Source organism: Odontesthes bonariensis, chromosome 13 (genome assembly GCF_027942865.1).
Source record: "Odontesthes bonariensis isolate fOdoBon6 chromosome 13, fOdoBon6.hap1, whole genome shotgun sequence".
NCBI lineage: Eukaryota > Metazoa > Chordata > Actinopteri > Atheriniformes > Atherinopsidae > Odontesthes > Odontesthes bonariensis.
Window position 1 is genome coordinate 10,660,156 of NC_134518.1, and position 24,453 is coordinate 10,684,608.

The 24,453-nt window shown below is 43.4% G+C and overlaps 2 protein-coding genes across 8 annotated transcripts; both read right to left on the minus strand.

The window, feature by feature from the left end:
* Window positions 1-52: 52 nt before the first annotated feature.
* Window positions 53-8,700, minus strand: syvn1 (synovial apoptosis inhibitor 1, synoviolin). Of its 4 annotated transcripts, none has more exons than XM_075480900.1 (16): window positions 8,645-8,700; window positions 6,322-6,473; window positions 6,106-6,198; window positions 5,833-5,985; window positions 5,461-5,509; window positions 4,981-5,084; window positions 3,577-3,703; window positions 3,353-3,452; window positions 3,076-3,141; window positions 2,822-2,938; window positions 2,444-2,601; window positions 2,017-2,154; window positions 1,753-1,896; window positions 1,360-1,543; window positions 1,188-1,261; window positions 53-1,073 (listed from the first exon to the last, which is right to left on the minus strand). In XM_075480900.1, the coding sequence occupies exons 2-16, from the start codon at window positions 6,451-6,453 to the stop codon at window positions 859-861; spliced, it is 1,854 nt and encodes a 617-aa protein (XP_075337015.1). In that variant the 5' UTR covers window positions 6,454-6,473; window positions 8,645-8,700; the 3' UTR covers window positions 53-858. The 4 variants fall into 4 exon arrangements, with proteins under 4 accessions (XP_075337015.1, XP_075337016.1, XP_075337013.1 ...); XM_075480901.1 differs by having other exon boundaries at window positions 6,322-6,476; XM_075480898.1 differs by having other exon boundaries at window positions 8,504-8,691.
* A 406-nt stretch (window positions 8,701-9,106) lies between these two features.
* Window positions 9,107-19,422, minus strand: smad5 (SMAD family member 5). 4 transcript variants are annotated; one of them, XM_075480903.1, is made up of 7 exons: window positions 19,183-19,422; window positions 15,544-16,460; window positions 13,547-13,834; window positions 12,328-12,435; window positions 10,906-11,127; window positions 10,538-10,794; window positions 9,107-10,423 (listed from the first exon to the last, which is right to left on the minus strand). In XM_075480903.1, exons 2-7 carry the CDS (start codon window positions 15,944-15,946, stop codon window positions 10,280-10,282), a joined length of 1,422 nt encoding a protein of 473 aa, XP_075337018.1. In that variant the 5' UTR covers window positions 15,947-16,460; window positions 19,183-19,422; the 3' UTR covers window positions 9,107-10,279. The 4 variants fall into 4 exon arrangements, with proteins under 4 accessions (XP_075337018.1, XP_075337021.1, XP_075337017.1 ...); XM_075480906.1 differs by having other exon boundaries at window positions 19,143-19,422; XM_075480902.1 differs by lacking the exon at window positions 19,183-19,422 and adding an exon at window positions 18,710-18,797.
* Between the last annotated feature and the right edge of the window lie 5,031 nt (window positions 19,423-24,453).

A 24,453-nucleotide genomic window follows, 5' to 3' on the forward strand; every position in this document is an offset into this window, starting at 1 on the left:
GGGGATTTACTCCTTCAGCAGGTGGTGGATTAAAGACGAGCCGAGTCTCGAATACCAACTGTTGTGAGTTTTAATTTAAACAGCCAAATGTTCAACTTAAGGGCAACAACAAAGCTCTGCAACAGAAAAACCTGAAGAAGTCCTCCCAAACAATGAGCTCCACGAACACATTCATCTGTGGCATCGGTTGGCAAACATTCAAACCAATTCATGTGCTGTGCCACTGCCATTTCAGTCGATTTATTCTGCAGTATGTACAGATCATCCTATTAAAACTCTTTATACAGTATGTACACGTTCAAATAAATCAGTTCGTTACAGAGCCGGGGGAACCGAAGACCGATGTGTGTTAAAAGAACAGAAAGCAGAAGTAGAAGATTGATTTCAATTGATTTGAGTTCACCGATTTTGCTGAAGAACATTGTCTGTAACATATTGACGTGGTGAGTGGGACCACCTTTCATACCGAAGACAGCTGAATTAAACAAAGAGATGCAGGCGGACATCATCGACAGTAAAACTAGCAAACACAGGAGTAAACGCCGCCTCTCTCGCGCTAACAAACCACAAACCGGTTTGAAATGAGAACGCCTCTCCCGTCTCATTACAGTCACAAATACCTGCAGACAAACGTGATGAAAACAGAACAAAGAAAAGGGAGGCGCCGTTGCTGTCCGACACAGAAACAGTCCATCAGCGTCTTCCGACCACCCGAGTCCAACTCGACACGGTTAGAAACCTGAGCCTGTGGAAGGCGAGAGCCACGAGGAAGAGAGGTGACCGAGAACCAAAGCGGTCACGAGTCGGCCCACAATTCCTGTTGGTCCGGAGCGATATGCCTGAGTCGGGACGCGTGGATCAGTTGTCCGGAGGAGGGGGTGACGGCGACAGCGGTGATGCAGTCTCTAACTTGCGAAGGCGGCGGCGTCTCAGCTCGGCGGCATTCGGCTCTCCGTCCTCGTCCTCCGCCTCTCCTTCGTCCGTCTTTTCTTTTCTTTCCGTATCCGAAGCAGAGGAAGTGGAAGTGGAGTCCGCGGGCTGAGAGGACACTGTAGCTCCGCTCGCTTCATCAGCTGCAAACAGAGGACAGTGCTGCTTAGAAAAGAGCTTCCATTCTCAGAGGGTGCTTGTAGGTTTTAATTGCGTCATCAGCGCTTTGAAAATCAGCTATAAGGGGCGTTACTCACCGCCAGCTGCGTCGGACGAGGCGGCGGGGTTTGTCCCGCTGGCTTCTGAAGTGCTGCCCTCAGCCCGGGGAGGACTGCGGAGAAAACAGAAGAAAGCATGAAATGAAGTGATGAACCGATTAATATTGAACAATTTTAGTTGATTCTTCCAAGATCTTTGAGGTCAGCTTACGTGAGCGTGGCGACGGTGCTGAGGTAGTGGTGGATGTTGAGCATGGCAGCGTCGAGCAGGGTGTGGATGTTTTGGAGACACTGAAGTCTGGCCTCGAGGCCCCGCCGCCCTTCCGCCTCCAACTCCCTCAGCTCTTCTTCCGACAGCCGAGACAGAGACGGAGGGGGAGGAGGCATTGATGACACTGGTGAAGAAGAGAAAAAAAACAACTTGACTGCAACAGCACCGACATGTAGACCAAACAAATGAGCTTGAGTAAAAGCTTGCAGAGCATTGGGACAGAGACGAGGAAACCGTATACAGGCAGATATGTCTGACTCGTACTCTTTCGAAAGTGAAAAGAAAAAAAAAAAAAAACAGCAGTTCTGTGTTTGGAGAACTGCTAAATCTTACCAAAAGGAGGCGGTGGAGGCATGGGCAGCCAGGGTGCAGTGGGGAAGGGAGGAGGGGGGAAAGAGAAGGGGAAGCCTGGGATCGCTGATCCTGGAGCAGCCGCTGGTGTAGTGTCTGCGGTGGATGTCGTAGGCTGGCTGGTGCCTGGTGGAAAGAAAAAAACATCACAAATTGACTAAATGGAGATGGAAAAGAGAGAAAAGAATAAACATGAACAATAAATTGACTCCTGGAAGTTAAGGAGGTTCTACTGGGCATCCTGACCTGCTGCCTCTGTGCTGCTCTGTGGTGCGTCGGCAGCACCGGGAGTTGGAGCTGCTGCAGCAGGTGGGGGCACTGCTGGGAAAGGACCCCAGAAAGGGAAGATGCCAGGAGGGAAGCCTGGCAACATGCCCGGGGCCACTGGAAGAGAGACAGAGCAAGAGAGACGCTCAACAAACCTGGAAAGAAGACCAACACAATTGTGGTTTCTAGTCCTCTAAAACTAGTCCACCAGGTGCATTTTTACTCGGGTATAAGAATGTGTGGCGTTGCTTCCACTTTTGTCTCCCTGCGTTTTTGTTTTGTTTTTTCAGAGCTGAGAGCACCCACATCACAGACATTCATCACCGTCACTTTCAGCAGTCCTCATGAGTGCCGAGTGCCACCAAACACGGGTCGTGTGCTCACGTGTTCCTTTCGGGACTCTCACCATTAGGGGCCGGGGCTGCCGGAGGGTTGGCGGGCGGTGCTGGGGCAGGGGCCGGAGCCTGAGCCGGTGCCTGAGTCTGATTGTTGTTGGACGCTCTGAGGACATCCATGCGGCAGGTGGGGCAGGTCTGCTGCCTCTGGAACCAGGAGCGCAGGCAGCTGCAGAGCGACGGGGACGATGATTAAAATGAGTTCAAGCGGAACAAAGAGCAAACAAATAGCAGCCTTTAAACGCAAAGGCGTTTGTTTTGAGCCACGATTCATTTCCCACTTTGACTTGGGTTTTGGCAGACGACAGAAAGCTCATCGCGCCCGGCTTCTCATCGTTTGCTTTCCTTTGAATTCTAAAGTCTTTCCTGCTGAGTCAGACCGGACTTACCTGGAGTGGAAAATGTGATTACAGGGTAGTTTCTTGGCTCCAGTGACCATTTCCTCCCGACAGATGATGCAAACGTTGTCTGAGGCCTGTAGGTCTTCAGGAGTAGCATCAGGGTATCTGAACACAGGCGAAGAGAATTATAATTCAAGCCAAAGAAGTCCATCTGGCTGTATCGCTGAAGACAGACGCACATGCTCCGGGTTGCGGTGTAGAGAATATATTTACCACTTTTTAAAAAGCAAAGGCATACTTACAGTGTATTCATGTTGCGGATGGCTCTCCGCGACATTATAGCGTCCGTCACTGCTTTCTTAAACTGCCTGAAAGGAAGAGGAAATGTGCATTTAACACAGAATTATAGCATTCAAGGATGCAAATCTGGTCTTATTAAGTCCTGTATAGTTTACAGTATAAAACACTGAAAAAAACAAAAACGTATAATGTTTTCCTTCTTTAAGGACCTCTGTGGAGCACCAACTCTCCCATTTTTTTTTTTTCTTTAAAGGAAAAGACAGAAATATAGCTGCTCACCTCATGGCCAAATACATGGGGCGGATGGCAAACAGGGGGAAAGTGTGGACCTTTATCATGATGGTCATGAAGGCAATGTAGAGCAGCACTTTGATGAAACCTTTGAAAGACACATTGGGCAACATTTCAGTGAGAATGACACAACACACTCGCAGTCTGAAACTAAATCGAAGCGGGTGGAAAAATTCCAGCTTTATCGCAACATTTTGGGCTGAAGGCGGCACCTGTGAAGAGCTCAGTGTAGAGCATGTAGACGGCCTTGTTGTCCCAGGGATTCTCACTCTGCAGGTCCACGGTGTGCAGAACGTACTTGATGAAGGTCGTCAGTACCATGGTCAGGAGGATGGCGTACTGAGGGGCACATAAGAAGAACAGTGCGCGCGTGAGTCGCTCGACATTGGACAGTACATGAAGTGAGGTATCATACATTAGTTCTTATAGAGCCAGTTTACTCAAAACATGTCATATCGCCACGACAACTCATTAGCATGCCAAGCACGCCGTGGTTGTGTAAAACATAGCGGCCGTGGATGGAAGCAGCTGAAACAAATTGCACTTTTCAATCATCTAAGCTCACTTAATCGAGGGTGTTATACTCGTGTTCTACACCAAACACTCGAGCAGAACAGGATCTCTTACTGCACCCGATGACATCTTTTCCACACCTCACAGACGCTGCAGCGTCGCATAGAGCTCTGCAAGTCCTTCTAGAGTTACAGTTTTCTCATGACACGCCGTTTTGCCATGAAAACGAATGTCCAGATAACAAACATGCAGCAGCACCGGCGGCTGAAAGCAGGCGAAAAATACCGATATATTAAACGGTAAGAAAAGCAGAAGCTTCTGCGGCAGCTCAAACACTTTTGGGGTTGATGGCAGGTGAAGGACCGGAGAAGCTGGCGGTCCTTCCATCTACAACTTATTCACAAGTGAACACTGACATTTTGGACACATCTCTCATCCCGTCTATCAAAATGAGGGGATTTTTCAGCATGTATCTGGCCACAGAGGAAAAAACGGTCCAGACCTCAATCAGAATACAGGCGTATGGTGGACACTGAAAAACGGAAAAAAGGACCGTGACAAGTCTCCGTCCTGCAAAGCTGATCCGGCAACTGGTAAACAAAGCTGCAACCCGATTGATGAAGAATGACGTTTTCTACTTTTGTGAGGTCCTCAAAGAATAAAAGGTGTCATAAAAGTCAGAGGAGTTGCGACAGACTACTGGCTGGGATTTTATGTCTTTATTCATTATCGTTTTCCTCCAATTCATGTGGGGAAAAAAGAGGGGTAAAAAAAAAAAAACACAATTCTGTAAACATCCTCCTGGTGTTCCGTTACACAATCAGACAATACTGAGAAACTGTGAGCTCTTCTCATTACAACCTCTCTGAGGACTTAGAAGGCCCTCTCATTTAATCTGTGATTTATTCTGTTCGAGCGAGAGACAGAGGCTCAGATCAGAGGAATCTGCTGCTGATTTTAAAAGACAGCGTGACAACACAGGTCTGAATTCTAAGAGGATCTAAGTCCTTGTGAATGAAGGAATCGGACCGCCTGATTCAAATAAACAAAAAACGAGTTAAATAAGCCTTTTGTTCACAGTTAAAGACATAAATGTGACAAACCTCAAATCCAAAAACAAGCTGGACGGAAGCTCCTCGGGTAATGATGCTGTGACAGGCATGGTTGACGAACAAAAAGTCCATGACTCCCAGCATTCCCATGAGAGCTGCAGACAACAAAGAAGTAGACGACAGTGTTTTCTTTACTGGGTAGATTCCACTCCTCTGCAGATGGCATTTATGAACAAAAAACATCAGAAATGTCCAAGTCCCTCTGATAGAGTCAGCAGTGTTCAATCGAGCTACTTCAGCTCAGCTAAGTATGGCTGAAAACATCACTAAAACCCACTAAAAGTCATCGAAAGCTTTCTAAAACTGTGCTGTGGCCTGTCGGAGTTACTCGTGGCACTAAACTGTGGAGCCTTCATTTGCACACAGAAACATTTGCGTTCAGTTTCACTTGGTATTCATGCAGGTGCAATAAGTTAAAGTTAAATGCTCGCGCAGCTGTGCGATCCGACGTGGCCGATTACGTGTACTTACATAAAACTCTCATGTGAAAAATCCATGATATGTTTGGACTCCGTTCCATCTGCCGAGGAATGAGATAAACACACACACACACACACACACACACACACACACACACACACACACACACACACACACACACACAAAAAAAACATTAGTCAACAAACCGATTTCCAAATGCAGACCTCTCTTTCACAGGTGTTTTCCAGCACTGTGTGACTAAATTATCAACTGTGAAATCTGAAGTTGATTCAACTCTGGTAAACAGCCGTAACCACAGACCATCTGTTCCATCCTTAGTCACACACTTCCTGTCTATCTTAAAGCAATCTACTGTACAAATTGACTCTGCTGTATCCTTAATGGGTGCTATGGAAGACTCACAAAGTCCACCCGGTCCTCGGCCAACCAGTGGAAGCACTTCAGGAAAAGCAGGAGGGTAAAGAGGGCCACAAAGCGAGGAGAGAAATCATCCCTGAACACAGTGAAAGCCAGGCACGTCTCCGTCACCGCATACCAGGAGCGCTCGATGAGATGCTGGTGGATGTGAGAAAAGACGTGCGAGTTGGCGTGAGCAACAAGGCCGGTCTTTTTTTTTTTTCTTTAAAAACAGCAGTGCAACTTGGGCAAAGTAGGCAATGTCATGCAGGACTCTACCTCCATTTCAGCAGCCCTTAGTTGCCCAAAAAAGACCTTCCTCATGAACTTTCCCAGCAGAAACACCAGCACAAACGCCTGGATGTACAGCACCTGCTCGCAGAAACAAAACAGAAAAGAAAACGGAACGACTCTCAATGAAACTGTTTAAAAGGACAATGTTGCAGGTAAAATATTCCCGTGGTTAAAACCAAATCGTTCTCGTGCCGCTCTTACCGCCATGCTGGGGCTGCTCTTGGTGAGGTAGACCACCGTCGGGTAGAACTGGTGTTTGAGTAGGTAAGCGTGAGCCACCACAGCACCAGTCAATGCCAGACTGGTGGCGGTCACTAAGGCTGCTCGTACCATTTTGGACTGAGCTACAGATGCTGCTGAGGGCAAAATGGATAAAATAGCATGAACAAGTTACTGAAAGTGAAAGCTGACTAATGAAGCAGAGCAACATGTAAATACAGAGAAGCGCTTTCCCGAAAGGTGATCACTTCACACGCGTCTTTTTTTTTTTTTTTTTTTTTTTTTTTTTAAATAACTGCAGTACTCTGCAGAGGTCTTGAGCCATCCCTCATTTCTTCTCATTTTGCCTCCAAGGAGCACAAGTCTTTTTAATCTTTTAAAGTGCTTTAGGCTATAATTCTCCAAGCTTTCTAAAACTGAGCACTTTTCTTTTTTTAGACAATAGCTGATCTTTAACTTATTTCTAGCCCTGTCTTTGTGTCTTAGGAAACCAACTTGTTGGTGTATTTTTGCACCAACAAGTTGATTCCCAAAGAGCTGTTAGCTAAAAACACATCTCAGCATGGTGTGTAGTGTGTGGATAAAAGAATGTGGAGAAACTGGACAAGTGGAGGATGAAAGAAGAAGTATAGGCTTATAAAATAAAAGCAAATAAAAAAAAAACAGGGAGAAAAGGCTGAGCTATGCCAAATGACACAAGAAGTGGACTAAAAATCAGTGGTAACAGGTCTTATGGAGGGATGAATCCTCCCCAGAGCCCGGACCTCAACATTACTGAAGCAGTGTGGGATCATGTTGGCAGAGAACGGAACAAAAGGCAGCCCACATCCAAAGAAGAGCTTTGGGATGTCCTTCAAGAAGCCTGGAGAACTATTCCTGAAGACTCCTTAAAGAAAGGACAGAAAGCTCGTCTGAGGGTTCAGGGTGTGTGTTGAAGAATAAAGGTGCTCAGAGCAAACATTGACTTTAAAGCTTGTTAGAACTGAACAAACTAATATTTTCACCTTCAATACTGTATTTCCATATATGCTTGCACATTTCAATAAATCTCTTGACCTGAATCCTGTTTTCTTATATAAAGAAATTAAGGCTGGCCCAAGACCTTTGCACAGTACTGTATGTCTATCTGGTTTATGTCAGTCAATCCTAATACGATATTCACGTCGCTAACGATGCGGTCATTGTCTGCAGTGGGGATAGAAACACCAATATCTTCAAGGAACACTTCAAGGAACAGAAAATTACTAATTCTGTTTGCAAATCAACTGCAGTTCAAAGGCTAAAATCAGTTTTAATCCAAACACACTGGTTAATGCGTACGCCGTGATTCATATGTTACTAAATGTCACTTAGTTATTGAACCAAGTCAATCTCAAGGCTTTTTCACACGAACCGAAACCTGCTCTCAAGCACGCTAAGGATAATGAAAAGTAAAACCTCTGGAGCGGTTTGAATGGAGGAAGATGTGACCTGAAGGGCTGCCGTCAAATGAACATCAGAGTTGGTTGTAGGACTGAATGCTTGTTTTAAAATCTTACAAAATATACAAATCAAATAAAAATGTCATCCATACAAAAATGTGTACTTCTGCGGGGGCGAAAAACAGTCGGAACGGCTCTCTAATGGCTGCAACAATAGGTGAATAAGGCCACGACTGAATACATTGTATCAGAGATAACTCCCGGTTAACTGGTCAATTGTTGTTTACTTGTTTTTCACTGGGAGGGGAGCTAAGCAGTGAAGTGAAGTTGGTTAGCGTCCGCTATCGGGTAACTAACCGCATTAGCTACTCCTTTAATACGTTAATCCAATCTAAAGCAGAAAAATTCTCTACATAATCTCACAAAAAAAAGAAAAGAAAAAAAGATAATCCTTCCCAGCGAGGGGCTATAATCAGAACAAACTTCCTTTCCATGAAGTTAACAGGTTAATACTAATTCTCAGTAGCATTGGGACAGCTTCCTACGACATAATGTGACATTGTTAGCTGATTACATACGACCGAAACAACAGAATGTACACCTGTTTGTATTACTACAGTTACTTTCTCTACACACTACCTGTCAAATGGATAGTTGGGTTAGTTAGCCTGTGTTAGCTGGCGTTAGTTAGCTAGCTAGTTAGCTAGCTAATGTTACAGCTGTCACTACTCTGCAGGACTCACCGACTCGATGTCTGCGGAAGGCTTGCTCCCTCGTTAATTTTACGACGAATCGTTCCTTGCTAAAAACCTGTATAGTCTCACCAGCTAGTCCATATTTGAAAAACGTCACAATAGCACCTAAAAATTACAAGAAATCCTCACCCGTGTTCGTCTACGTGTTTATCTTTGGCTTGCTCCTCGCGAGCCACCTCACATCCGGTTGTTAAGGTAATTTGACGCAGGAGCAAATCTTTCCACTCCCGATATGCTTGCTGTTTTATGCCTAATAGTTGAGTAAACACCGGCCAAGAAGAAAAAAGTTGCTTTATAGCTGGATGAAAAATTATTCACCAAACGAATGTGTAGTGTTAGTAGTTGGCGCTTTGTTGTGTTGTACTGTATTAAGTTTGACATTTTAGGAGTTTTACGGTAAATATCAACGTGGACCAATAGGAAGTCGTCAGGCTGGCTGATCTTTCATAGCTGTTCACTGAGGCGGATCAAATCTCTTCAGCATGAACCGGGACTCAATTGGGCCTGCAGTCTCGGCAGGTGCTTCAAAGTTCCTTCTTTCCGGATTTATTGTAGAAATAGTAATTAAGTGTACATTTTGGAGTGTTTTTTGTCGTTTTCAAACAAGGTACACGTCTAATACTAGCTATTCTAATATGGAATGTGTACATTCGTAGCTAAAGGTGCAAAATGAAGAAAGGTAGATGCTTATGTGCCAATCACTGCTTAATTAAAGGAATAAACAATTGTTTATCGAGTACTAAAGTAGATCCAGACTGAAAGCACAGAAACATAAGCAATAATCGTTACCAAATAACCTGTTTATTTAATTGAGCTAATGAAGTCAATTATCTTATCAACATAATGCCTTGGTACCCACGCCAAAATTTAATATGCCTCCACAAAAATCCATGAGTGCACAATATTGTTAATACAGTGAGTTTGGAAAATACAGCCACTCCGACTTGAACTCGAAAGTACAAAGAAGAATCAATAAATGATGGTGTCTATTCTCTGATTACACGATGACTATGTCTTTTGCAATAGATGTAACATTCAATGTTGTTAGCTTATGGCATGTTAAACTTGTTCAGTAATCTCCCATATCGAAAACTATCATGTTGGCGTACATAACTTGCGTCAAAGGCAGTAAGCTCAGTGTCCATTCCTAGCAGTAGAGATTTAATAAAAAAAAAAAAAAAGAAGAATCTGTTATATCCGAGTCTAATGGTAAACATAATCGTGTCTATATCTTATCTGAAATAACTGACGTCGGGTCAACAATGTAAGAAAAAGTGTTCCATAAATTTCCAACTGTCTGGCAGACATAAGGCAGAGAAGTGAAACAGTTCTGCTAATTTAAAAACTACACATATAGAAATAAAATCATTTGTCAAAAACAATAAAAACTTGATGGAAAAAATTAAACATTTGACAGATTCGTCCTGACATTAGCCCCAATATCTTGCAGGTGATGCAGCATCGGCAAGCAGTAGCGTGTCCGTGTTGTTCCTGCTACTTGGGCAGTTCCCCATCCCTCGCTTTTCTCTGGGTATTTTCTTGCAGAGTTACCGTTCTGGCTGCGGCCGCTGATGAATTTCCAGCCAGAGTTCAATATCCCTTCCCAAAGTAAGTGTAAACAGTTCAGCCATTAAGACAGCTTTAAATTAGAAATCAGTGGGGAGGGAATAAAATTGAAAAGAAAAAGAAAAGGGTAAAAAAAAAAAAAAAAAAAAAAAAAAAAAAAAAAAAAATAGTAAAAAGGACTCCAACAAAAATCCATTATTAGGACACGGAGGAGATGGGGTTAATAGGTGAACCCATCTGCGTGAGCACTTTGTCTAGCCACTGGAGAGGCCCATGCAGGTGCACCTCAATCCAGCAGGGGGTGCTGGTGACATCCTGTCGGTGATACTCTGCTCCCCAGCCCTGAGAAGAGCCAGAACAAATTAACCACCAGCAATGACAAACAGACTTCCGCTTGGAAAATAAATATTAAAATATACATGCTTGATTTGTTGTACTCATAACACGTTCTTTTACCTTAACAAAGCTCATCCTAATGGTACACATCTTAGTGAGCTCATACACAGCCTCAAAACCATGGTTAACTGACTGGGCAAGAAGCTGAGCAAATTCCTGGTTATTGAAAATCTTCAGGCTGCAGCCACTTGGGATCTTGCACACAGTAGTGGGATGGAAGCCATGGTGGTAATTACAGTTACGACTCTGGACAAAAATGCTGGTGTCGCTGAGGCACTCTGCATACACCTCACCTCCCACGTAGTACAGGTGCACACCTGGTGAACAGAGACAGAAAGCTGTAAGAGCATCCAGATCAGAGCAAAATGTGTTTGATTTCCTTTTTCTTCTTTTCTTTCCCCATTTTAAAAAGGGACTGTTACTCGAACCTTTGCCGATATGTCTGCGGGTGTTCTCGATCGTGGAGTTGCGGTTGACATTGGACAGCAGTCCCAGGCAGAAGCGGTTTTTGTTGTTTGAGGGATCGGTGAAGCCATCCACCAGCACGCTGGTCGATGAGGCGTGGTAAGCTTCTCCGACACGATTGTTAAGTTCATAGTAGACAATAGAGCACCAGTGGCTTGGCTCCTCATACTCCACTGGCTGAACATCTGGGAACAACAGGGCAGGTTGAAATACATTCACTATGAGACTCAACTAATGACATGGCACAAAAAAAAGTCTTCAGACTGAAACTCTAAGATAACTGAGAAGTTTTTAGTTAAAGAAAATCAACACAGAACAGCAGAGGACTGGAGAGCTTTAAACTAAAATGAGATGGATCTATTTGGAGAGTAAAATGTATTTTTGTGTTATGGTTTAAAATATTACAGTATATTTAAACCGTAACGTTGACTTTTGCTCTGTCTGTCCCAAACCTTTCGACTGAGATGTAAACATCTCGGTCTTTTTTCTTTTTAATCTAAAATACAGCTTTTGAGAGCCTTATGGAACCAGAAGTGTACTCTGAAAGCTCATCCAGCGTCTATAATGAAGAGAAGACAGAATGTATTCTGTTCTGAGTCCACTCTGCCTTCCCCACAGGAGATGGGAGCATTTTCTGTTGGTCATTACATTAACTATCACAGCTCGGCTTTTTCCCCTGCTGCAGGTCAGAGCATGAAGCATAGCACAGTCCTAAATGATCTCGAGGTGAGAAATTTTTCGATTCTAAGACGCATTGCGACGCTGACGGTTCTGCATCGATGCGGTGATGGTCTACATAGCACTATAGCATGCGATCACGAGCTGATGATTTACAAACCACAATGGAAAAAGTGTGTGTCGCACTTACCTGTGTTTTTGTTGCCAAAATTAAGCGAAAACCAAAAATCTCAGCCTAAGCGGAGGAATTTGGATGAAGATAGCATCCATCTAAACGACTGGGCCACGACAGGAGGACACAGAGCTTATGAGCAGGAATATGAGGCACGGGAGGGAAAGAGGCCGTGTGCTCTGCTGCGATCATCAATGCACAGCTGCATCTTGAAATAGCAACTAATTGTTCACTGCTATTTCAAATATCGTACATTTGAACTTTAAATAGAATAATCGCTCTCTTTGGGCCTGAACTTAAGTTGGAAATATGAAACAATCTTACATTTATTTGTGATATTAAAGCTCGACCAACAGGAGGGTGCATTCAATTATGCGGCAACAGGCCACAATTGCAGCTCCTTGCCAGAAACAGGCCAACTTTGCTAACTGGACTTATTTCCAGGCCAGAACTTCATCCTTTCAATGTTTAATTTGTTTTCGGTTTAATTTGCTTGTGCAGTGCTGCTGTTAATCTAACTGTGTGCACTTCTCACCTCCTCTGGGCATGTTCTGTGGCACCAGGCTGCTGCTCGTTTCCATGGACTGGCTTTCCTGGCCCAGCTGCTCATCGGGGGGCATGTAGGCCGGGGGTGGGGTGTCAGCTGAGACATAAAGAGCCGTTAGTGAGGATGAGACCAGTTGTTGCTGCTGGCAAATGGTGTTGCACACATAAAACACACACACACCTCCTTAGACTAAGACAATCATCCCAGGATCTGTACCCCGGAAATGGTGTCACATTACACATATGCCTCACTGAGCCCCATGCTAACCCATTCCCGACAGAGATGCAACGTGAGCTTCTTTTCTCTTTTTTTCTTTTCCCAAATTGAGATACGAAGGAGAAACGCAAAGCAGAAAACCTCGACTTGAATCCCGATAAGATCATTTCAGTGATCATAATTCTTAGATAAACGGTGATTGTGAAGGCTCTGCTGCACAAATAGGCTCACATCCTTAAATCGTAAATTGCCTCTAAAATCCTGTTCTGCCGGTAGCGGATGTGTCAGCAGATCTGGACTGATGCAGACAAGAGCACTTGTCGCCAGACACACAGACATGGCAGCAGGCGTGACATCCAGACACAGACTCAAACACAAGTGCTTTCCAAAGTGTAAAGAATATTCCTTCCATTTAACCAGACTGCTTAACTGGAGAGGAAGTTCAGTGATATTTTGTTAGCTTATCCGTGTCTGTTCTGTGCTGTCCTGTGTGGCAGCGAGGCAAAAAGGCTGCCTGACAGACTGAGTTAGTGCCCTGACAGCAGACAGAAGCCCTGGCTCTGGTAGACACTGCTTAGCTGGCATTTCATTTGTTCTCATTTAGGTGGCGTAGCTTGATTTGGATGAATATAAGAACGTAACATGGTGAGAGTAGTGTTAAGAAGCTTGAATACTGCAGCGTACAAGCTTACAGTGTACTGCTTTTAAACTATTTGTAAGGAAAAAAAAGATATGATATTTTAGTTTAAGAGAATAAAAAAAAAATATCCCCGTTAATAAACTGGGAGTGGCAGTGATAATAAAAATAAGCCCGATTGGTCTTAACTTTGGCTGCAACCATCATTTTCCTCTTACATTTCAAAACAGCTCTCATCTGGGACCAGTGTTTGTGAAGACTTAGCACATTGTTAGCTACACAACAATGACAGTTCAGGAAAACAATAGTTTGGCACGTTTCCCAAGGTCAGGAACGTGAGTGTATCTGGTGTACCTGGGAGCTGGAATGGACTGGAGGGTCCTGAGCTGGCAGGAGAGTTTGGATATGTACCGCTGCTGGCTGGAGAAGGAGGATATGGAGAGTTGGGAGATATGAAAGAGCCACCGCCTCCACCACCTCCGCTGCTGCTGCCGCCCCCACTGTGTGGTTGGTTGAAGGACTCTGGAAAGGTGGCGTTCAGGGGCATGTGGGACTCGTTATGGCTGAGGTTGCGGAACTGTACAAGCAAGCTGTGCTGTGGGTTGAACTCGCTGTGTCGGGGTACCAGGACAGGAGGCAGCACTGGATGGTAGAACAAAGGAGGAAAGGGGTGAACAAGTCATCGAATATCTACAAATTTCACTTTAAAAACAATTATAAAAGCATCTCTATCAAACAATTTAGAATAAACTCTCACAATTTCAACTCCTGTCTTGAACCACGGCAACATCAAATGCTCTTGTAAATTGTAACATTAATGGCTTCAGGTTAGATTCATCACATCAGTGGCAGTGTTCCTCACTGCTTCATTCAGGCACACCAACCTGCAATGTGTCTGCAATATGTTTTTCATTTGCATCAAGTCAGGTGAGCTATAAGTCATGTATTTCTGGAGTCAAAGTTTTCTAATGGTGCGTTGTCAAGAGAACAGTGGTTGTGTAAAAAAAATAAATAAATAAATCATTCGGCAATGTATGGAAGAAGCTGAAAATGTGTCTCTTCTATATGTTTAAAGTGACCGAACAACCAGTACGATAACAAAAAAATATTAAATTACACCAATGAGAAAAGGACGCCAGCCCCACTGTGAAATGAGAATGTGCAGTGTGTTTGTATTTTGGACAGTTTTCTCACAGCGGTGAATGGGAGCAGTGGAAAAAAAAATAAATACAGGAGAGAAGGAGCTTAAGGGCCTTTAGACACAGTTCTCTCTTGTTGACAGGGAAAAGCAGTTAGGTGCTGCAACTAATTATCAGAGGCAAAAAAAAAACGGAGTTGGAAAGTTTGGACAGAACTGTTACTTAAACATAACATCTGTTGAAAAGTTGGTCATGTGAAATTATGGCATCAAAAAAAAACAAAAAAAACACCTAAGAACTAAACATAAACACCATTTCTATACATTTTGTCTTCAACTTTGCCAAAATGATGGAGTTATTCTTTGAGACGGAAGTCTCAAAGAAACCAAAATACCCAGCAAGCCCCCCCACCGCTCTTTTTAATGCTACAACGTGCAGTCTCTCCTGACTGACATGTGATCCACAGCCTTGAACCAGTCAATAGAGATGTGGTGATCCTAAGCAAACCCGGTGTTGGAGAGGCTGTCCTGTCAGGGTCATCTCTGACTGGATGTGATGTGTGTGTGTGTGTGTGTGTCTCTCAATGACATGAAGAATGAGGTGGGGGGGTAGTTTGAGAAGAGAAAGTGCTGGGAGTATGGTCTGAGTGGTTTATGCATTTAGTAAGCTCCTCTCTGATGCCACACCCAATCTGGAGTGCCTGAGGCATATAATCTAATAAGACTCCTAGAGCTACTGATATCGATTTTCTGTGAAATGGAGGAGGCGGGCAGAACAGGCCTGCGTGGTGACAGCCTCCTGACCTTTGAGGATTTGTTTACCAGCTCTTCAGTACTCTGAGCTCTAAAAAAGATGCGCACAGCTCCACTCAGTTTTATCCATCATGGGTTTCCAGCCAATTTAAAAACAATTGTGCTCTTCTTTTTTTTTTTTTTTTTTGGGGGGGGGGGGGGGGGGGGGTTTAAGTGTTTAAGACACCACAAATGAACAGGTTTGGCCATGTCTATATCAGTTGGAAAGTAGTTGTTTTTTTTGGTAAATGAAAGAGAAAATGTTAAGTTAGTGTCGACTAGTATGTCAATAAATGTACACCTTTTTTTTTTAAAACCTATCTATTTACTTGACAGGACTAAATAATTTGAGTGCATGTGTCAAATCAGTCTCAAGAATAACATGCAGTAAAAATCAATGTACTTCACTGACAGTACCTACCAGGGCTCTCCACTCGCTTGTAGTGATATGGGTTGATGCAGACCTCCTTCTGTTTGGAGCCAAATGGGTACTCACACACCTCCAAAGGCTTGAGCTCGTGGTGGGACTGCAGGTCTGGCCAGCGCCACACTCTGCAGTAGATAACATGAGGAAGACCTTTCCTGTGGGAAACCTGTAGGCGACCGTCAAGTGATCTTGGAATGGTAACACACTTGCTGGGCTGTCCAGGACAGCTCAGGGCTTTCTCCAGGTCCTCCATGGCACCTTTCTTCTTCTTCAGCTTTTTCACAAGCGCATCCACTGCCTTCTCTGCCCATTTTTCCTCTTCGTCTCCTTGCTTCCAGCCGAGCAGGCGTTTGACTGCCGGGCTTGTGAAGGAGAAGAGACTGGACATGGAGGTCATGCTGCAAGCTGTATTGTAGGTAAAGGGGAAGAACTTGGTCGTAAACGCTGACTCCAAGTCTGTCCAAGGAGTTTAGAATTCACCTGCTGATTATCTCCAAAAAGCAGTGGTACCGTAAAAGCCTCTCAATTTGTGATAAACCAAAAAAGACTAACTAATCGTGCGAAAGAACGAGAGACTGACAGAAATGAGGGGTGGGGTGAGGGGAGAGGAGCCTTTAGCCTTGTCTGACCAAGGACAGGAAGCAGGGGAGGGATGGGAGTCAGCAAGCAGGACGCAGCTGCTGCTGCTCAGGAAGAGCCCTCCAGCAAGCTGTCCGGCGTAGGGTCACCACCACTGATGGAGGGAGGGGTGCAGGCTGAAGGACCTGAGATCAGGACGTGGCAGCAGGTCTCAGCGGTACCAATTTGACACACTTCTCACAAGGAAGCGATCATTTCTTAAGAACTCCCAGCTCCTCTCTAGGTTGACCTCTCCAACCAGTATGGAGTCAGTGTTTTGATCCGCCACACTTCTGCAAAGCAAAAGAGAAAGCAGTTGTCAACAAAAATCTGAAATGACTTAAATTAAGATGATCAAGACAGCCTTTCCAAACAGTGGTAAATGCAATCCAGAGTTAATATTCTCATCAAATCTGACTAAGTTCTAACATCAGCACAGCATGTGACATCCATTATTCTTCATGAACTGACAAAAAAAGCCCTTTGCCCCACTTTTTCTATCTGACGCATCATTCCCATAAAGGAGTTTCAGACTTGCTTAGACGTGGATGACTCAATTATCTGATAGACACTGTGTGTAGAACTTGAGAAACATGAGGGTGAAAAATAAGGCCCTAAAGAAATGCTTAACAAAAAAAATAAAGCAAGTTGTTTCTACCAGAGTGCAATCACAATATCGTTCAATATGTGAGACAGGATAACACTTTGACTACATGTGAACATGTGCCAGTTCTGCAAAACTCAACGTAATACTACACAAAGAGTTCTCAAGAGTGATCTGATAAACTAATTACAACCAACTACAGTACTGTGGGCTTGTCTGAAAGTACCTCATGACAAAAAAAACATGTCACTTAAAGACCAACCAAGCAGGGGTCAGACACTCGCAGCCTACAGCAGCTGTTTGGGGGCTTGTGAAAACTGGCTTGGTCTAAACGGATGTAACCACAAAGAGCTGTTTCCTCCTCCATCTCATCTCTACCCGATTCCTCCCTTCTACACCACAGCTGTCCGACAGCACTGCACCCACTCCCACTGCTCATTGTTCTATGTGCACATGAAAAGCAGAGGGAAGCCAAAGTTAGTCGGAAATGAAAGGCAGACAAAAAAAAAAAAAATCATCAGCCTGCGAACGTTGTTCCAGCGTTCATCGGGCTAAATCGGGGCAGTTATTCCAATCACAGCCTGGGCTTTTAGCCCGAAACCATGAGCGACTTGCGGCTTCGTTGTGATATTAACGGCAAAAAAAAAAAAAAAAAAAAACAGATCTGCAACACAAAGGCACGTGTAACATGCATGAAAAAAAAAACAATAAACATGCTGTTTGATGAAAATATTGCACATACAACTTCCCTGAAGGGACAGCGACAGCAGTGATTTGCATTTCAATCGTAATCTTTTGGACAGTTGGCTCTAATAGTGTGTTTTCACCATCAAAGGCAGAAAATCAAATCAGTCCTGACCGAACACACATTCGACACGCTTGTATTCTGAGACACTAACACCTAAATGTAACCAACATACAATTTAACTTCCATATTTTGTGTATGGAAGCACTTTGTTCACTTCTTAATGGACTGCGTACATATAGTAGCAGTTCAAGAAACATGCATAACATACATGTCAGGAACCCGTGGGATTCACTTTATGACCCAAGTGGATGCTATCCTGAAGTTCAATCCAACACGCAAGTCGCAGTGCAGTTTAGTCTCTGCGATGAACAACTGGAAGTGCGCCAATCTCACCGCAGCTGAGTTCGCAATAACGTTGAAATTTTAGGAAAGATAAAAATAAAAAAAACATGTGCCGAATCTGTCTGAATTGCGTGTCAAGTAGGAACTACATGGAAGAGACAATATGGAAGTATGGTTCGGTCAGAAGTAAGTGCCCCCCACCCCCCACACCCAGAGAGAAAAGGGAATCAGAAAGACGCATCTAATGTTACACAAATCCCCAAACGGTCGTTAAATGAGCTTACATGGCAGCTCTTACTGACCCGAACCACAAAAATTCACAGTCATAATACAATTCGTTATTCTAGAGGCGTGAACGAACGCTGGTATGTGGCTAAAGTAAGAAAACTCGAGAGTTTGCTAACTAGCTTAGCTGTATTTTACAGAACACCGCTTGTTTAGCGTAAAGTTAGTCAGACGCCCCACCACGACTATCAATTTCTACATAAAGAGTAAAATACCAAAGCGACATTTAGTCTTTCAATGTCCAATTACTGAGCCAGTGTCACCTATCTAAGTGGTAAGCTTCAAATACTTCACCCTTCCTCCTCTTCCTCCATTCCAGAAACTTTTTAAACTTCTAATAACTCAGGCTAAGCTACGTTATGCTAGCTGTTAGCCCAACCATCCTCCGGGGGACCCGTGTGCCGAGCCTCCCCGGCCAGCGTACCGTGCCGATGAGGCTCACCACAGTTCACTTTTACACATAATTCAATCTTCAATCAGTAGCTTCTTCGTATACCTTTCAACAGCCGACACAAGCCACGCGAATGTATTTTCCTAGTGAATGTTTAGGCTGTAGTCCTTACTTTCCAACTTAAAGATTTATCTTCTTTTCCACCGCTTCTTCCCTTCGTCTACCCATGCCATGTCCTCCAGATCCCGGAGACAAGTAGACTGGGAAGACCGAGTGCATATCACTCCGCTGCACTGACAAACTAGTACTCGCTTTGGCGTTACATTAGGGGAAGATTAGCGACTTAATTAAAAAAAAATATTCGCATTAATATTAGCAATAGTCTTTCTATATTATTTTGTTCCGAAACCATGATATGTAATGGCTCTCTTTTCAAATATCCTCTTATGTCTGCTATTGCGCCTAGATCAGAGAGTGCTCTAAGTTAACGAACTTTTTCCCATCTATGACAGTTAAAACAGGCTTATTGTGGAGATGGCGTCAAATATGAAATCGGCAGCTGAATATGTAAGCAAACGAAAAAGAAAAGAAAGTGCCATTTTTACTTGTTTTTCAAGTCTCGGTGTTTGTAGTTGGAAGTCTTACGTTGGTCGTGCTGCGGTCTGGAACGTCTCTCACAAGTTGCTGGTTCCACTCAGTCTGGAGTGCAGTGGTTTGTTGTATTGTTGTCCTTTGTTGTCAGTTGTTTGAGACTTTTACAGTCCCCGCGTTGTTAATGCGTTTAACTTTAATTCATCGAACCTCGTGTTGCAAATCCACACCCTTTTCCGCAGACGAAAACGCAACCCACTGACAGAATACTGTTGGGAATGTGGATTCTTCATTCAGTGCTCGATCCCGAATGAAATGTAGGGTGCATGTTCAGCCACTAGCGGGCAACCGCTAACCTGAGAAAGGAAACCAATACCTCTTATTAATTAAACTATTAACATAATTCAATAAGACCCATCCCCTAGTTCCCTGAAAAGAAATTTGCCATATTCATGTTGTTGTTGTTTTTTTTGCTGCACTTTCCATCTCGACTCTTTATGCAAGTTGAAAACTTTTCATGACCTGGAATTCACTGGCTTTTACCACGTCCATGTTTTTACAACCAGTGTAGGAGCACTGCCTTGTATGTTAATTTTCCAGATAAAAGAAAAAGTGGATCAGTAAAACATTAAAGAAAGCCATCTTAGTCCAAATGACTGCATATTAGGTCAGGTTTTTAATTCAAAGGGGGGAAAAAACATTTTCTGTTTATGGGATTGTTTCATTATAACCACTGAGAATCAATACTGGGTCACAGAACTGTGGTGGTCTGAAATGATCAGTTCACGTTTGCTGAAATGATATAAGGTGTAACAGGAAAACTTAATAAGATGGTTTATTTTAAGATCGAGTCAATACTGTCTCAGAAAACAAACCCCACAATCCTCAGCATACATTCTCCCCTCTTGCCTTTTAAGGCTTTAGCACCCTCTATCTCCACCACTTTAAGCAACCGTGAGTTGACAAGCTGCCTCGGTGGGCTGCTTTTCAAATTGAATTTCTGATGCATGTGTCCTCCTCTAACAAAAGTAACTGAAAAATACGTAAAGGAGGGCAGCTTTATTTGGAATTTGACTGTGATGATACACACTTACACTTTTCTGTTTTAACAGAAAGATGGAACTTTGGAGCGCACCTAGGCCCATATGAGTCTAGTTCAGCATCTACATCAGGGATACCCACATCCGGTCCCCGAGGGTCACTGCTGTCCTGCAGGTTTGAGATGTTTCCCAGCTTCTGCACATCTGATTCAGATCAATGCATCATTAGCAGGCCTGCGCAGAACCCAACAATCTTTTGAAAAGATCCATTTCATCTGAATCAGGTGTGTTGAAGCAGGTTTCAAATACAAAAGAAGACATAGTGTTATAGTATTTCTCTTCCAACCCTTTTTCAGTTCCTGCTCTTTTTATGCAGTTAGCCATTTCTTACATGAGGCTGCTTCTTGCACTTCCCTAACTGTTCTCTAGGCGAGGGAGCGAAAATGCTCTGTTTAGCTGCTAAAGTTTAGCTAACATTTCCAAAGATTTTAGAAAGCTCTAGCTTCAACGAGCAAGCTTTAACATTCTGATACTTCCACGTGACCCTGTATCATTCAGTTTCTTCTTTATGAAAATTGTTTTGCGGTTCAAACACGTACGACTTAAATGACCCCAATGTTAGTCACCAAGTACAATCATTGATGGACCAATTCTATTTGGCGTCTTAAGATTTAATTTTTATGATACACGTTGGCCAACATAAACAGAGAAAAGGTATGTGACACGTATGAGCTGCAGAGCCAACTTCACAGAACTTTGCACACACCCTCAGATGACAATATCTCATGAACCCCAATGAAACTTGCAGGATGTAAGGTGGGACAGCCACCTGATCGTTGCTGGTAGATTACTAGAGCTGATTGTAATCCATGAAAATCAATCAATGCATTAGTCTTTTCTCCCAAGTTTTTAGCGTGATTTAACTAACATGCATATCAACCCTTATTAAATAATAGACACCTTCCATGGGTATCATGTTTTGTGTGAAATCATGAGTCAGGCTGTTCTTTGGCAGCTCAGCTTCTGCATCTGTTGCAGCCTGTGAAATATACAATGCCTCCCTTCCTGTTCACAGGGGACTTTTTCCCGTAAAACTTCATCAGGCACATAATGTTCGGTGCATTCAGCAAGTAACACCTTCAGGAACTCACAGGAAATTGAATCACAGCTGTATTTTAAATAGAGACAGGCCAGTGCGACTTAATTGGGAAAATCTTCAAAGACGGTTTTTAGCAGGCCAGCCCAGCATGCGGAGAATGAATTGGAGAAAGCAACGTGTCCTGAATGCTGCTCGCTGCTGGTGCATTACAGTGAATACTGTGGGCTTTGCTGGATGTGGTTCGACTTAGATGAGGATTCAACCAGAGGAACCTAAGACACAAAACCACAATGGTTGTGGTCCCGTCTCTTGGTTTGTAATTTACGTATGCTGTCTCCAAAGCAAGAGAATGCTTTCACTGAAAAAATAAAAGATTAGGAATTTGTAATAAAACCACTTATTAAAATTATTTGAACAGGACTAAAATAAATCAAACACACTATATATATTTTACTGAGTCATCATCCATTTAACAAGAACCCAGCCAAAATGCAGAAGCAGTGGGTGGAAAGAAAAGGCTACCTCGTGATTCAACGGTTTGTAAAATAACTTGAAATATTTGTTTTCTTTGTGATGTAATCTGTCTCTCACATCATTGTGGAGGAACTTTGGCCCACTCTTCTTTACAACTTTGCTCCTGTACATTAAGGTTTGCAAGCATTCTTTTATGTACAGCTCTCTTAAAGGGATAGTTCGCCTGTTTTGACATGAAGCTGTATGACATCCCATATTAGCAACATCATTTATGAACATTGACTTACCCCCCGCTGCGTCCTGTGAGCCGAGTTCCAGCCTCGTTTTGGCGTTGACGAAGGTAGTCCGGCTAGTTTGCTAGGGTCCCGAAAATAAAGCGTTTTGCTTCTCAAAACAATATGCGTTCAAAAAGAGTAATACATTTGCATCACAAAATCGTCCCTCCAGAAAAAGTCAGACCTCACAATCGCTTGGCGCTATTTCTCTCTACCTTCATATCACTACGGGATTATTTTAAAAATTGAACATTTAGAATGTTCAATTTTTAAAGGCCCCGCGGCTGTGCAGCACCCCCGCGAAAAAGAACAAAGGAGGAAAGAGAGGGCAGGGACACGAATAAACGTGTTGTTATTTACAATTTGTTATACAAGATATACATCACGTTACAAATTATGTAAAACTACATTAGGTACACCTGAGAAGAGCAGGAATAGCAGAGGCAGCTGTGAAAAATAAAATAAATTCGAAATAAAATCCGAAATAAAACTTAATTGCAGTGAGAAAGGTATGCGTGGGGTTACTACACTATTGTATTGAAGCACTCGACACGGCAATTGCAACAGTCTCAGGATTAAACGACTATTGTTTGGATAGGGCCTAAACTAATGGCCAAAGAACCAGTTAAAAATTATTTTGTTATTATCCCGATATGCAAATGTTGTGGGGTTGTGCAATATCTGGTGGGCGGACACCGTTGCGATTAAGTTTTCAGTAGCCATGTTTAAAGGACGTAGGAACTAGGAACCAAAGTTTACACGTCTGTTTCCGCGAACCCCGCGGATTGTCGGACCCCTACAATCTGTGGATTGTCATTGGTTTTTCGCCGAACCACGTCATAGCTCATTACCATAATATTAGCTTGAGTTTAATCGCTGGAATTCGCTCTGGTCGCTCAGTTCGCTCACCCTCCATAGAGAAATAATGATTTCCGGCGCTCAGTTAGCGTAGGTCGCTCTTGGTGTACACAAGGCAAAACTATCCCTTTAAGGTCCCACCACAGCATTTCAGTCAGAGTGAGCTCTGCACTTTGATGGAGCATTACAGCATCTTGATTCTTTTCTCTTTCAGACATTCTGTTGTAGATCTGCTGCTCTGTTTGGGATCATGGGGTTACATGGCACTGAAAGGATCGGATAATTGGGTAAATTACAATAAGATTGAGTTATTAAGTGGATGTAGACACCTTAATCTGACAAGAAATTGGATCGGATTACTCGTGATCGGATTAAGACCCCAAGATAACTCGGTCGAAAGTCAAATTAAATGTGTTTGCAGACGGGTGAAGCACGTGGCGATTTAGACTTTACGTTCTGCACATGCTCAACATTTTTTCCCGTGGTCGTGAACTGGAAGTCGGAAGAGACGATATTACAATTGTTGTCGCCGTCAGAAAGAAACAAACGTTTCAACACGTCCCTCTACAAAATGAGAGGGACGTACCTTCATCTTGCTCTTCATTCACCATTTTCTCGAATGCCTGAGTTTGATTCTATTCATTCACCGCCATATATCCAAGGATAATTGCCCTGGCTCAACTCATTCTTTTTGTAATTTAGCCAATTATCCGATCCTTTCAGTGCCATGTAACCCCACAGTTTCAGCCAAGCTTTAGCTGTCAGACAGACGGCCTCACATTTGCCTCTAGAACACTTTGGTATACAGAGGAGTTCATGGTGGACTCAATGACTGCAAGGTGTCCAGGTCCTGTGGCTGCAGAACAAGCTCAGATCATCAGCCCTCCACCACCGTGCTTGACAATTGGTTTGACATGCAGTGTTTTGTTTTCTCTAAACATGGTGCTGTGCATTAGAGTCCAAACATCTTCCCTTTGGCCTCATCTGTCCCAGATCATCAGCAATCCACCACCAGTTGGTGTGAGGTGTTTGTGCTGATATGCTGTGTTTGTTCCCCCCCCCCCCCCTCCCCAAACATGCTGCTGTGTATTGTGACCAAACATCTCTACTTTGGTCAAAAGGCCATTGTTCCAGAAATCTTATTTGTTCAGATGCAGCTTTCCAAACCGAAGCTGTGCTGCCATGTTTTTCTTTAGAGAAAAGAGGCTTTCTCCTGCAACCCCTCCAAACTTTCAGTGTTTTTCTAATTCTACTGTCATGAACTTTAACATTTAACATGCTAACCAAGTTTTGTAGGGTCTGAGATGTAGCTCTTGGGTTTTTTGAGGTTTCTCTGAGTATTGTATATTCGGACCTTGGGGTGAACCTGCTGGAATGTCCATTTCTGGTAAGGATGGCAACTGTCTTGAATGTCTTCCACATGGGAATAAACTTTCTCTCTGTAGAATGATGGACTTCAAATAGTTTGGAAATGTCCTTTTAACCCTTCCCAGACTGATGGGCAGCAACAATAGCTTATTTTAGATCATTGCTGACGTGTTTCCTCCTTGGCATAGTGTTAATAAACACCTGAAAGCTC

Bases quoted from the DNA above. Each gene is read 5' to 3' on its own strand.
- syvn1 (XM_075480900.1), bottom strand. From the start codon at position 6,453: ATGGTACGAGCAGCCTTAGTGACCGCCACCAGTCTGGCATTGACTGGT. The intron at 3,453-3,576 runs GTGCCGCCTTCA...TGTCTTTCAAAG, and splicing joins CTACACTGAGCTCTTCACAG to GTTTCATCAAAGTGCTGCTC. The intron at 2,939-3,075 runs GTAAGTATGCCT...GCCTGTGTTCAG, and splicing joins ATCCGCAACATGAATACACT to ATACCCTGATGCTACTCCTG.
- smad5 (XM_075480903.1), bottom strand. From the start codon at position 15,946: ATGACCTCCATGTCCAGTCTCTTCTCCTTCACAAGCCCGGCAGTCAAA. The intron at 10,795-10,905 runs GTTCGAGTAACA...TCTGTTCACCAG, and splicing joins CCGCAGACATATCGGCAAAG to GTGTGCACCTGTACTACGTG. The intron at 10,424-10,537 runs GTAAAAGAACGT...GGCTCTTCTCAG, and splicing joins TTAGGATGAGCTTTGTTAAG to GGCTGGGGAGCAGAGTATCA.